Genomic DNA, 13,555 nt, shown 5'->3' with positions numbered 1-13,555 from the left:
TCCTGTAGCCGTGTGTCCTATTATTAGTTGTGGCTGTTTGACTGATGCGGAGCTGCCCTGACGGGGCACTTGGCTGTAAAGGCAGTAGAGCTTGGGGCTGCGCCACCTGAAGGGAGAGGATGCAGGCCCCTCACCCCCCTCGTGCTCACGTCCCGACTCAAACCTTGTGGTTTCTGCCCTAGGTTCTCGGCTGGAGGATAGCCACCAGTGTGGTCTGCTCTGTCCTGCTTTTGCCCGTCTGCACCACGGCCTTCGTCGTCTTCAGCAGCCTCAACCTCCTCCATCCCATTCAGTGGATCTCAGGTGGGTAGGTTTGCAGGGGGTGAAGCAGCATCGTGGTGACCCACGGCTGACCGGTGGCCACGGAGAATGGAGGTGGTGTTGGTGGTTCTCTTCCACCTGCCGTCCTCAGCAGGCGGTAGGGAGGACGTGGCCTGGCCCGTAGAGAGCTCTGGGCAGCCTGGAGTTTGGGGGTCCCTCAGCATGGGAGCCACTGTCAGAGGTGGTTCAGGGCCCTGGCTGGTGCTGCTGCTGCAGAAGGTTCTGGTCCCTGGAGCTTCTCCAGGGCAAGTCGGAGGCTGTTTTTGGGGGGGTGTGGTGGGAGGTTTTCAGGCTTGGCTCCCACTCAATGACTGTGATTTTATTGTGACCTTTTTTCTTCCAAGGACCTCTGGAACAAAGGAAAAATCAGTGAAGGACAGTTCATAAAGGCTTTTCTGGTTGTTTTTTTAAAATAGGGAGACCTAGAGTACTCCACTTTTTCTCTTTTCAGATACAGAAAATGTAAACCTCTTCCCCAAGTGCGTCCAGTCCAGACGTGCTTCCTCAGGGCAGAGCGGGGTGCCCGACACACTGTCCTCTCTCTCCTGCCGGTCGCCCTGGGAGGCGACCCCTTGCTGGGCTTGCTGGAGGGAGGGCTCCCTTCCTCTCACATGCTGTGACAGTTACCCCTCTTTGACAAGGAAACCGCACAGCCTGGGAGGCTCAGATTGCAGCTCTGGGACCCCTCCATAAACACCTGAAGAGCAGAGAGCATGATGGGAACCAAAGAGAAAAGAGGTGCGGCTGGCGAGCAGGACACGGCGCCTAAAGGAGAGGCAGACGGAGACCAGGCTCAGGGCTTTCCGCACCCTCCAAGACAAAGATCATGTTGTTCACTCAGGCCCAGTCCTGCTTTTGTTGGGAAAAGGAGGCCTTGACAGGGACTCAACCCAGAGCATAGGAGCCAGCCCCCAGGAAGGAGGGACAGGCGTGCAGCTTGGGCTGGGAGCAGAGGGGCAGGGGGGCTTCGGTCAGCCCATCTGCCTGAGATCCAAAGGAAGACATCGGAGCGGTCCCTGCAAGGGGTCCAGGAGGGCAGTTGAGTGCCTGTGACCAGGTTATTTCTTGGGCCGTAGAGAAGGGTCAGGGGGTCGCATGTGGCCGGTAGCCTCTTTCCTCTTTGTCCATTCAGTTCAGGTCCCTGTGATGTGCCAGGCACTGCTAGGCACAGGAGATACTCAGACAGAAACCAGTATTGCCAGTCGGGGGCTTGCTGGGCAGGTGCAGTGGGGGCCGAGGAGCCCTGGGAGCCCCACAGGGTGAGCTTCCCTGCGGGTTGTCTGAGGCTCTGGCTTTCCGTGCATTGTTGTAGCACCCCCTTCCGTATACGTGCTGATGGCGAAAGGAGGGGTGCTTGTGCTGGTGGGGGTGGGAGCACGGCTCTGGAGGTGGCGGGGCTCCCCTGGAGGGGAAAGCAGCCCTGGTTAGGCACAGTGTTGTTTTCTTAGGCTAAGGAGGAACCACAGACAGTCTTGGAAATCTCTTTTTCCTCATCCCTACAAAAAGGAAACCGTCCGCGTTCTGCTCTGGAAGATGGGGTGTGCTGCCTCTCATTTTAAAGAGCATCGGGGCTTCTTGTCCAGTCCCTTCTGTGTCCTGTGGCCTCTGCGGCTGGTTGTGCAGCCAAAAGCGTCAGGGAGCTTACTTGGCCTGTGCAGAGCCCGGGACCCGGGGCCAGCGCGTGGGGAAGAGGGGCCTGCCCTCTTGTGTCGGCCGCTCATCGGCTTCCCCAGGCAGCCACCAGTCAGCGTGGGACGTCCTGGGGGGTTTCCACGATGTGTGGTCTTGAGCACTGCACAGACCTTTTCTCACACCCTTCCCTGCTTTCACAGCTCTTTTCTGCAGCTTTACTCCTGTTAGATTTGAACAACTTTGTCCTGTGTTTGGGAAGGACAGCTAAGTGCGAAAGTGATTTTAGAAGAACCTCTGCCCTGTGAGGTCATTCGTTTTTTCCAGGGAAATCCATCGAGGCTGGTTTACTTGGTTTAGAGAGTTTCTTGTGCATCAGACTTTAGTTCTAGGGACCAAAAGCAGCGGAGAGGGGTAGAGGGCCATGAGACCTCGCCCAGCGTGGTGGTCACTCGGCGTGTCTCTGCTCGGGGCACTGCCGGGGGTGGGGTGAGGCCCGGCGGGCCCTCGGCATCTCCACCCAGTGTCACCAGGCTCTCCCCATTCAGTGCCGTTGACTCCCTCCCTGTCGCCTCCTGGATCAATTAGAAAGTCCTCTGCTTGGCCATGAAGCCCTCTATGCCCTGCCCCCATTCTCCTCTGCCCCCTCCCCTTACACCCCTCTGCATTTGCTGAGATCTGTGATATTCATAACAATAACAATAATAGCTACCAGTAAATAGCCCTTGCTACGTGTCGGGAGCTGTGCTAGCACTTTGCAGTGAGTATCTCATTTAATCCTTACAGCTCTGGGAGGTAGGTCCTAGATGGGGAAACTGAGGCAGGCAGGGTAAGTGACTTGTCCAGGGTCACACAGCTAGGAGTGTTTGAGGCTGAATTTGAGCTTGAGTGTTTCCGACTCCCGGCCGCGCACTCTCCCCACGGGGCCACCTGGTAGCCTTTCTGCTGTCGTTCATCACGCATGGCGCTCCGTCTCCTGACTCTGGACATTTTCATGGGCCGTCCTCCACGCCTGGAACGTTCTCCTTCCTCATCTCTGCCTCCTGCTTTGCCTGGCTTCCTTGCCATCGGCTAGGGTGAGGGATGGCGGCTGGCCCTTGGCCGTACGTGCCGCTGTCAGGTCTCCTGCCCCCTTGGCGCCCCCATGTGGCGCCTGCTGAGGTGGCCCTCCCCCCCACAGTCTGCCCAGGCATCGATTGGGTACCACGAGTGTGGAAAGGCGGCTTTCGGCTGCAGTGCGAGCCGCCACTGGAGGAACTTCAGGGCTTTTCAGTCGGGCGGCACCTGAGGTGCCCGCCACCAGGCTGCCCCACAGGCACGCAGGGCTGGTTGTGTCCAAGGTCGGAAGCTGACCTTTCGTCCCCAAGGTTCCTTCTGGGCTGGGCCCGTGATGCTCGCGGACGAGACGTCACGAGTTCTTCTCTCTCCTCTTGTAGATGCTTTCCACAATCTGTACGGCTCCTATGTGGTCTTTTACCTCCTGCTGCTGTCGCTGGTGGTGGTCATCATCAGCATTTTCAACATTGAGTTTTACACAGGTGAGTGTGGCAAGTGTGGCTGGCCTCGACTTTCCATTGATTACACTTGGTCCATTTTGTGTGTGTGTGTGTGTGTGTGCGCATGTGTGAGCATGTGTGTGTGTGTGTGTGTGTGTGTGTGGTGGTCCCCCGTGGGTACATGCCCACAGATGCCGTGTGGTCCAGGTGCTACGATTTTGAGTCTCAGGATGGAGACTTCCTTTCAGTCGGTAGTGTTCTCTGTTTGATCAGAATGGGGGTCTCAGAGGAGGAGGTTCCTGTGGCCTGGATGCTCCCCCAAGGCCCTTCCTGAGCCAGGCTGTCGGGCTGTTTGTCGGGCCTTTCTTGGGGCCCAGGGTGTTGCTGTGGGAAGGGGGCTTTCTCTTTCCCCTCTGACCTTAATGCTCAGAAACCTTTTAGGCTTGGAGTTTCTGTCCACTTCTGTTCCCTGCTTAAGATCCTGGAGTGCTTTCCCAATCACCCCCTAACCCCTAGTCTTTATAAAAGGGTCAGTGCCCAAATCCTGGGCTTCTCTGCCCCTTCTCCTCCTGTCTCAGGTGGCCTGGACGCCTTGGCCCCCTCCAGTCCTCCCTAACTGAGGTCCGTCCAAACTTTCCTCCTGTCCTGGGTGTTTCAGCCTTCTTCACCACTTATGCTGGGCCCAGGGTCCCTGACTGCTTGGTCTCCCAGCTTGGAGTGAGTCAGGTGCAGACAGCACCCTCTTCCCAGGCTTATTGGCAGCTGATTAACTGCTTCTCCTTCCGTCCCTCTGACCGGGCCCACAGGTCATCCAGCCCTAGGCTGACCTCTGTTCAGAGACTTTACCTAAATCCATGTATCCCAGGCAGGTTTTCTGCTCTACGTAAGCGATGTAGGCATTGTTTCTGTAGCTCTGCCTTTAGGGAACAGTGGGCGTATTTAGCCTGTTTGTCCAGTTTATGTTGAGCTGGGAGCTGGCCCCTGGAAGGCGGGGGGCTGTAGCCGCTTCTGGGGGACCCCCCCTGCTCATGGGGTGTCTCTTTCTCTGTTCTTCCTGCAGCTTTGCTAGGATTTTGCTTTCATCTGTAAGCCTCTGTTTTCTCCTCAGACCCTTTCCCTCTGCCTTCAAGCTCCCACTCAAGGCCGTCCTGCTGTGTTCTCTCCGCAGTGGCGCCGTCCATCCCCTGCTCCCGCCTGGCCCTGATTGGGAAGATCGTCCACCCCCAGCAGGTGATGCACTCCCTGGTGCACTCGGCCATGGGCATGCTGATGGCGTGGTGTGCGGCCGTGATGACCAAGGACCAGTACCACGTTCTGGCTGTGCCCTGCACTGACTCTGACAGGTAACGGTGGAGGCCGCAGAAAGCGTCTCAGGACTCCCCAGGGAGGACAGCCTCTGTGGGCCCTGAAGGGCCTGGGTCAGATCCAGGCTCTGCCGCTGACCTCGGGCAGGGAGGCCTGTCCCTTCTCTGGGTGCCTTCGGCTCTAGGTCTGTGGTCTTGTAGAGTACATAGGAACATAGCAGGTTTTCTCTTACAAGAGGTTAAAGAAAGAGCGTTGATTGGTGACCACGGAAAGGATGAGGAAGGCACCAGGTACTAATTAAAGTGTCTCTGAGAGGGACAGTCGCAGGCGAGCCTGAAGCTCATCGGTCTGGCGCTGTTGTCCTCCAGCCTCGGTGGCGGGCGAAGGAGCTGTGGGGCTGGGCCCAGGGGCCGTTGTCCCTCAGTCACTCCCTCCACAGCGAGAGAGCAGGCCAGGCTGGGATTTCACCCGGCTTTTCTGGGCTTAGAGGGCGCAGAGCAGTGCTGAGAGGCCGGGGAGGGGCAGAGGGGGGGTCTCCAGACACTGCTCCCCCACCCCCGCCCCTGCCTTTGTCCAGTGGTACTTAAGAGGTTTTTAAAAAGTAGGTAGCTTTTGTTTGACATTCTCTTCAATTCCAGTTGTGTCCTTCCTTCCACCTAGTCAGCCTTCCCATGTAACAAAGCTGCACAAAGATCCATTTACAAAGCAATTCAGCAGAACCAGTCACTGACGGTGTATGTAGGATTTCCCACCTTAGGCCCTCCACCTGTGCAAGGAAGAGAGAGAGGCTGGCACATTTTCTTAGCCCTTCCCAGCTACCAGGCTCGGGTACTATCATGAGCAGCCTGGGAACTTCTCTTATGTGAACGTTGATGTGGGGAAAACTTGTGTGCCTTCCCGGCATCTCAGACCTGAGGAATATTTCATCCTGATGCTGTGATAGAAGGGCCGGAGGCTGGGGAACAGAGACCAAAACGAAGCAGTCACTGGCCTCTCTTCGACGGGGCCATTGAACAACAGGCCCCTGGGAGTCAGAAATGGCTTTGGTTTGGTGGCCTTTTAGTTCTGACGCAGGACGTCGCTGTTGGGCGCCTCGTGGGATCCTTTCTAGATGGTTAATTTTCCCAATTTTCTTTTTTTTTTTCTTTTTGGGAGGATAGTTCCGCTTTATTTATTTATTTGTCTGCTCATCTATTTATTTATTTATTTCCCTTGATAATTTATTGATTTATTTTTAGTTTTCAACATTTACTTCCATAAGATTTTGAGTTTTAAATTTTCTCCCCCCCCAAGACAGCATGCAGTCTGATATAGGCTGTAGTTACACACTCATATTAAGCATATTTTCTCATTTGTCATGATGTAAAGAACAATTACAGCTAATGGGAGGAAACACGAGATTGAAGCAATAAAACAACACAACTACGGAAAAGGAGAGCAGATAGTATGCCTTGATCTGCATTCAGACATCATAGTTCTTTCTTTGGATGTGGATAGCATTTTCCATCATGAGACCTTTGGAGATGTCTTAGATCCTTGTATTGCTGGGAAGGATTAAGTCTATCAATATTAGTGATGGCACAATGTGGCTATTATTGTGTACAGTGTTCTCCTGGTTCTGCTCACTTCACTCAGCATCAGACCATACAAGTCTTTCCAGGTTTTTCTGAAGTCTGCTTGCTCATCATTTCTCTTTTTTTTTGGGGGGGGGGGCTGAGGCAATTGGGGTTAAGTGACTTGCCCAGGGTCACACAGCTAGTAAGTGTCAAGTGTTTGTTCTGAGGCCAGATTTGAACTCAGGTCCTCCTGACTTCAAGGCTGGTGCTACATCCACTGTGCCACCTACCTGCCCCCCTGCTCATCATTTCTTATAGCACAATAGTATTCCATTACATTCATATACCACAACTTGTTCAGCCATTCCCCATTTGATGGTCATCCCTTCAGTTTCCAATTCTTTGCCACAACAGAAAGAGCTGCTGTAAATATTTTTGTACATGTGGGTCCTTTTCCCATTTTTATGCTCTGTTTGGGATACAGCTCTAGAAGTGCTATTGCTGGGTCAAAGGGTGTGCACATTTTTATAGCCCTTTGGGCATAGTTCCAAATTGCTCTCTAGAATAGTTGGATCAGTTCACAACTCCACCAACAATGCATTAATGTTCCAGTTTTCCCACATCTTCTCCAACACTTATTATTTTCCTGTTTTATCATGTTAGCCTATCTGATAGGTATGATGTGGTACCTCAGAGTTGTTTTGATTTGCATTTCTCTAATCAATAGTGATTTAGAGCATTTTTTCATATGACTATAGATAGCATTAGTTTCTTTCTCTGAGAACTGCCTGTTCATATCCTTTGACCGTTTATCAGTTGGGGAATGATTTGTATTCTTATAAATTTGACTCAGTTCTCTATATAATTTAGAAATGGGGCCTTTATCAGAGATACTGGCTGTAAAAATTCTTTCCCAGTTTTCTGCTTCCCTCCTAATCTTGGATGCATTGGCTTTGTTTATGCAAAAACTTTTCAATTTAATGTAATCAGAATTATCCATTGGCAGCTAGGTGGTGCAGTGGATAGAGCATGGGCCCTGGGGTCAGGAGGACTTGAGTTCAAATGCGGCCTCAGACACTTGACACTTACTAGCTGTGTGACCCTGGGCAAGTCACTTAACCCTGATTGCCTCGCCAAAAAAAAAAAATTATCCATTTTGCATTTCATAGTGTTTTCTGTCTCTTCTTTGGTCATAAATTCTTTCCTTCTCCCTATGTCTGAAAGGTAAACTAGTCCTTGCTCTTCTAGTTTGCTTATAGTATCAGTTTTTATATCTAAATCCTGTACCCATTTTGACTTTATCTTGGTACAGGGTGTAAGATGTTGGTCTGTGCCCAGTTTCTGCTATACATTTTTCCAGTTTTCCCAGCAATTTTTGTTAAGTAGTGATTTCTTATCCCAGAAACTGGAGTCTTTGGTTTTATCAAAATAGAAGATTAGTATAGTCATTGACTGTTGTGTCTTGCATACCTAACCTATTCCACTGATCCACCACTCTGTTTCTTAGCCAGTACCAACTAGTTTTGATGATTGCTACTTTATAATACAATTTAAGATCTAGAACAGCTAGGCCACTTTCCCTTGCATTTCTTTTCATTAATTCCCTTAATATTCTGGACCTTTTGTTCTTCCAGATGAATTTTATTATTGTTTTTTCTAGCTCTATAAAATAATTTTTTGGTAGTTTGATTGGTATGGCGCTGAATAAGTAAATTAATTTAGGTAAAATTGTCATTTTTGTTATATTAGCTTGGCCTACCCATGAGCAACTGATGTTTTTCCAGTTATTTAGATCTGACTTTATTTGTGTGAAAAGTGTTTTGTAATTGTGTTCATATAGTTTGTGGTTTTGTTTTGGCAGGCAGACTCCCAAATATTTTATAATGTCTACAGTAATTTTAAATGGAATTTCTCTTTTTATCTCTTGCTGCTAGGTTTTGTCAGTAATATGTAGAAATGCCAGTGATTTGTGTGGGTTTATTTTACATCCTGCAACTTTGCTAAATTTGCTAATTTCAGGTAATTTTTTACTTGATTTTCTAGGATTCTCTAAATATACCGTCCTATCATCTGCAAAGAGTAATAGCTTTCTTTCTTCTTTGCCTATTCTAATTCCTTCAATTTCTTTTTCTTCTCTAATCGCTACAGTTAACATTTCTAGCACAATATTGAATAACAGTTGGTGATAATGGACATCTTTGTTTCACCCCCCTGATCTTATTGGAAACGTTTTTAGCTTATCCCCATTACATATAATGCTTGCTGAAGGTTTTAAGTAGATGCTGTCTATCATTTTAAGGAAGATTTCATTTATTCCCATGCTCTCTAGTGTTTTTAATAGGAATGGGTTTTGTATTTTGTCAAATGCTTTTTCTGCCTCTATTGAGATAATCATGATTTCTGCTAGTTTTGTTGTTGATATGATCAATTATGCTGATAGTTTTCCTAATATTGAACCAGGCCTGCATTCCTGGTATAAATCCTAGCTGGTCGTAGTGTATTATTCTTTAGATAAGTTGCTGTAATCTCTTTGCTAATATTTTATTTAAGATTTTTGCATCTGTATTCATTAGGGAAATTGGTCTATAATTTTCCTTCTCTATTTATTTTAAAATTTCCCAATTTTCTTGATCCCTTCTGAGTAGCTTCACCTTTTTTTAAAAAAAAATTTAAAGATTAATTAATTAATTTTTAGTTTTCAACATTCACTTCCATATGCTTTTGAATTCTAAATTTTCTCCCCACTCAAAGACGGCGTGCAGTCTGATATAGGTCCTACATGTACATTCATGTTCAGCATGTTTTGACATTAGTCTTGCTGTGTAAAGAATTAGAACCAATGAGAAGAACTACGAGAAAGAAGAAACACAAAAAAAGAGAGAGAACCAGTACGATGCTTCGATCCGCATTCAGACTCCATAGTTCTTTCTCTGGATGAGGGTGGCAATTTCCATCATGGGTCTTTTGGGAGTTGTCTTAGATCCTTGCTTTGCTGAGAAGGGCAAAGTCTAACAAAGTTAGTCATCACACGACGTGGCTGTTACTGTGTACAGTGTTCTCCTGGTTCTGCTCACTTCACTCAGCATCAGTTCATGTAAGTCTTTCCAGGTTTTTCTGAAGTCTGCCTGCTCATCATTTCTTATAGCACAATAGTATTCCATTACATTCATATACCACAACTTGTTCAGCCATTCCCCAACTGATGGGCATCCCCTCAATTTCCAATTCTTTGCCACCACAAAAAGAGCTGCTATGAATATTTTTGTACATGTGAGTCCTTTTCCTGTTTGTGTGATTATCTCTGGGATATAACCCTAGAAGTGCTATTGCTGGGTCAAAGGGGATGCACATTTTTATAGCCCTTTGGGCATAGTTCCAAATTGCTGTCCAGAATGGTTGCATCAGTTCACAACTCCACCAGCAATGCATTAGTGTTCCAGTTTTCCCACATCTTCTCCAACATTTATGATTTTCCTGTTTTGTCTTGTTGGCCAATCTGAGAGGTGTGATGTGGTACCTCCGAGTTGTTTTGATTTGCATTTCTCTAATCAATAGTGATTTAGAGCATTTTTTCATATGACTATAGATAGCAAGTGTTTTCAGGCCGAAGTGCTGGCCGTTGGTCATAGGTAGAAGGGCTGTGACGAGGTTGGCTTGATTTTGTGCTTTCTAATGTTTGTAAATAGAGGGAGGGACCAGGGCCTCCCCTGGGGACACCCTTCTTGGCTCTTTGGTGGGAAAAGCTGTAGGAACAGGCCTCTTAGGGCTGCTCTGGCTTTCATGGCTTCTCACCTGAGTTATCTTGTAGGATCGTCACACTAGCCCTGGGAGAGCAAATATGTTTGTCCTCATTTTATAGATGAGACAGCAGGCTGAGAGGACGTAAAAGAGCCGTCTGGAATGTGCTTCCCATCTCTGGGCCTGTTTCCTGTCTCAGGTGGTGGTGTGGGCCGGGCTGACCTCTGGGGCCTGTGATTGGCTGATCCCCTCCTGCCTTGGCCCCTCATCGTGGGGTCCCCCCCACCCCGGCCTTCCTCTGTTGATTTTCTGTGCCTGGAGGGGACTCTGGTTTCTCGGAGGCTCTGCTGTCTCAGGGGGGCGGGGTCGGGAGCAGGCTCAGGCAGGAGCAGGTTGTGTGTCTTGTGTGTCTTAGGCCAAGGAGAGAGCTCGTCCCCAGCTGGGCCTGGGGAGTGGCTTGGGGACCACGGCTGCAGGTTAGCAGTGGGTGTGAGTGTGTGGCAGCTGCCAGGAATGTGCCACCTGTGCCAAGTGGCTGAACTAACTGATGCTGCTCCCCAGAGTTGTGGCTGTCTTTGTCTTTGTCTGCTCAGGGCCTCCCAAAACACTTACTCAGTTGTTTTAATCGACGTTCAGGGCCCTGAAGCGCTCGGCCAAGGATGAGGGGGAAAGGGAACCCCACATCCATTGTGCCCCCCAGAACCATGAGGATGGCTGGGCTCTGAGCACCCAGAGTATTCGACGTGACAGAGAAGAGGGCCTGTCTGCTACTGGGACCAGGCAGACTGTGCCAGGCATCCCTTGGTTTTCAGGCTTGACTCGAGACACTCCCTAGTGACTGCCCTGGAGCCTTGCCTGGGCGGGTGCTCCTGGGGGCACCCTTTCCCCTTCCGTGCTTCCCGTGGGCCGCCTCCAAGCTCCCGGGTGCCGGGGGGGCCACTCCTCTGTCCTCCCTCACTCTGCCTGCTTTCTTTCAGCTTGGACAGTAAGGTGGCCCGGGCCTGTTTGAATGAATATCACCTCTTTCTCCTGTTGGCCGGAGCCTTCATGGGCTACAGCTACAGCCTCCTGTATTTCGTGAACAACATGAACTATCTGCCCTTCCCCATCATACAGGTAAGAAGGAGCTCGACCTCCCCTCGTGGTCCTGGCCTGCTGGGTCTCTCTTGGCTTCGGGGGGCCTTGGCCCATGGCCAGCACATAGCTCCAGTGGGCAGAGCTAGGCCTGCTGCTCCCGCCGGAGCTCCCCTTGGGAAGGGGACTTCCTCTGCCTCCAAGGGCTTTTTGTCTGGGAGCAGAGGCTGCTCTAGGCAGGTTGAAGATGAAGGGGGGAGGGGCAGAGGCCCAAGGGCCGCCAGGGGGCGCCGCTGCAGCGAGGGGGCCCAGGTGGGCAGAGCTCGTCTTGACTCGCCACACCCAGTGGCCCCACGGAGCCTTGTGCCTCATGACCTTGGTTTTTAGAGCCTGCGGCTCTCCGCGAAGCTGTAGGGTGGGGGACTGAGTTTTTGAGAAGGCTGGAACCGAAGGTACTGCCCTGGAGTGACGTCACAGGCGGCCTTGCCCAGGGTTGCAAAGTGCATTTAAACATTTTAAAACAGTGAACTGGATCTCAGAAGTTTCTGCAAAGCCGGCCCTGAGTCAGAGCTTGCTGTCTCTTTAGATTCCACAGGCAGCCCCCAGGCCCTGGGGTGAGCTCAGGCTCTGGTGCTGCCTCAGAGACCTTGGACAGCTCCCTTTCCTCACCTTTGCAACAAGGGGCCTGGACTGGCTGTCTCTAGGAACCCTTCCTGCTTCAGAGGTGATTCTGTGATCATAGGTCATCTGTCCCGTCAGTTAGCAAAGCATTTATTAAGCGCTTGCTGTGTGCAAGGCACTAGGGATAGAAAGGTGCAGGATGAACCGGGCCCTGCCCTCCAGATGCTTCCCTTCATTGGAGGGCAGAGTCACACTTGGGCCAGCTCCCCCAGCTATGCATTTGCTCCTATGGCGTGTCTCTTTTTTCCTGATGCTAAACTGAACGTTTCTGGGAGAAAAGTGAGTTCTTGATGCCCGAAGCATCTTTCCCCTGAGTCACAAGCTGTCTGCTGAGCTGAGCGGGGCTCTCTCTGCTCCACTGCCCCTCCCCCTTCTGCGTGTGGTGGCGTGTGACACTTCCCGCTACCCCCGGGCGAGCCCCCGACCAGCTTCTCGAGGAGAAGGGGCCCTGCCCTGAGCGTTTGCTCCCTGGGTCTTCCTCGTGCCTTCCGTTGACTGTGAAAGGTCAGGACGGGGAGGGACCAGGAAGGGACTGAGGAGCTCGCTGAAGCCCGTCACCCCCCTGCTGCCTGCCCTTGGCCTCCTCTCAGAATGAATCTGAGCTGCTCTCTGCGGGCCCCAGACTGCAGCCTGTCCCGGTGTCTCCGCTCTCTGTAGCTCTTGTGGAAGGGGCCCTCAAAGTCTGCAGAGCCTCTCAGACCCCACAGGGGGCGGGCGCCATGCTTCACTTCATTGCGGAGGCCTGGAGAGAAGAAGGGGATAAAGTCACAGTGTTGGGGATGGGGCTGGCCAGGGCTCGGTCCTGGGATGTCCCTGCTGCCCCTGGGCTACTGTCCTACTGCGGTTCTCCCCTCCCAGGCAGTGAGCTCCTGGAGGGCGGCCCAGGTCCCGCTCATCTTATCCATCTCTAGGCCCGGCCCCTGCGCAGAGTAGGCATGTCTTGGGGGTTTGCTGGATTCCTCGACATGTTCCCTCAGAGGGGCTGTCCAGCTTGGGTTTGTCTGCCAAGGGGCTTGTGTGTGAGCTGAGGATCTGATGACCGTCACCATCTGACAGCTGTTGCTCCCCTCTCCCCACAGGATGGGTGCTGTCTGAACTGTCCAGATGAGACCCAGGGTGCCTGTGAGGCCGGGGTGGGACGGTGCACTCTCCCCACTCCCTCTTTTCTTCCTTCTCTCCAGCAATACAAATTCCTGCGGTTCCGGAGAGCTCTGCCCCTGCTGCTCCGGCACAGTGCTGTGGAATCCCTGTACCTGGTCAGGAACTTCTGTGGCCTCTACTATTTCCTGGGTAAGGACCTGTGACCCTTCATGGATGGCGCCTCTCTCAGAAGGTGGGGTCACTCCTCACCTCCTCTGTCTGATGTCCCTGTTCCTGGGTAGCCCGGGAGGTCAAGATGCCATTTCACCTGTTTGGCAAAAGTTTCTTCCATGCCTGCTGTGGCGGATGACTGTTCTGGACTAGGGTGAGCCTAGCTGAGACCCAGAACTTGGTTGGGTAAGTAGCCAGGGCTCCTCGGCTTCTGCTCATCATGTGACTGGCACCCATTTAGGACCCTGACTTGGTGTCCTAGACCAGGGATGGATGGTACAGTCATGGTTCTGTGCCATCTTCTGGTCCTAGCTGCTTTTGATCCACTCCTTTCTGGTCCTCATTAAACCCCTGTGAGGCGGGGAAAGCAGGGGGTCTGAGCGGGAAGGGCCTGTGGTGAACATCTCCCAGCTCTGCCTCTCCCTTTTTGGGTGGAGACATTGA

The 13,555-nt window shown here is 51.4% G+C and overlaps 1 protein-coding gene across 1 annotated transcript in view; it reads left to right on the top strand.

Moving 5' to 3' along the window:
* NDC1 (NDC1 transmembrane nucleoporin) overlaps window positions 1-13,555 on the top strand; it is a 43,058-nt gene that overhangs the window by 2,947 nt on the left and 26,556 nt on the right. Inside the window, exons 2-6 of the mRNA XM_027852816.1 lie at window positions 183-303; window positions 3,387-3,488; window positions 4,615-4,789; window positions 11,023-11,161; window positions 12,982-13,090. Coding sequence (XP_027708617.1) covers window positions 183-303; window positions 3,387-3,488; window positions 4,615-4,789; window positions 11,023-11,161; window positions 12,982-13,090 — 646 coding nt within the window. The remainder of the gene's footprint in view (window positions 1-182; window positions 304-3,386; window positions 3,489-4,614; window positions 4,790-11,022; window positions 11,162-12,981; window positions 13,091-13,555) is intronic.

Source organism: Vombatus ursinus, unplaced genomic scaffold (genome assembly GCF_900497805.2).
Source record: "Vombatus ursinus unplaced genomic scaffold, bare-nosed wombat genome assembly UNPS02009824.1, whole genome shotgun sequence".
Classification (NCBI taxonomy): Eukaryota; Metazoa; Chordata; class Mammalia; order Diprotodontia; family Vombatidae; genus Vombatus; species Vombatus ursinus.
The sequence above is the reverse complement of the archived record's forward strand: the minus strand, read 5'-3'. Positions and strand labels throughout refer to the sequence as shown.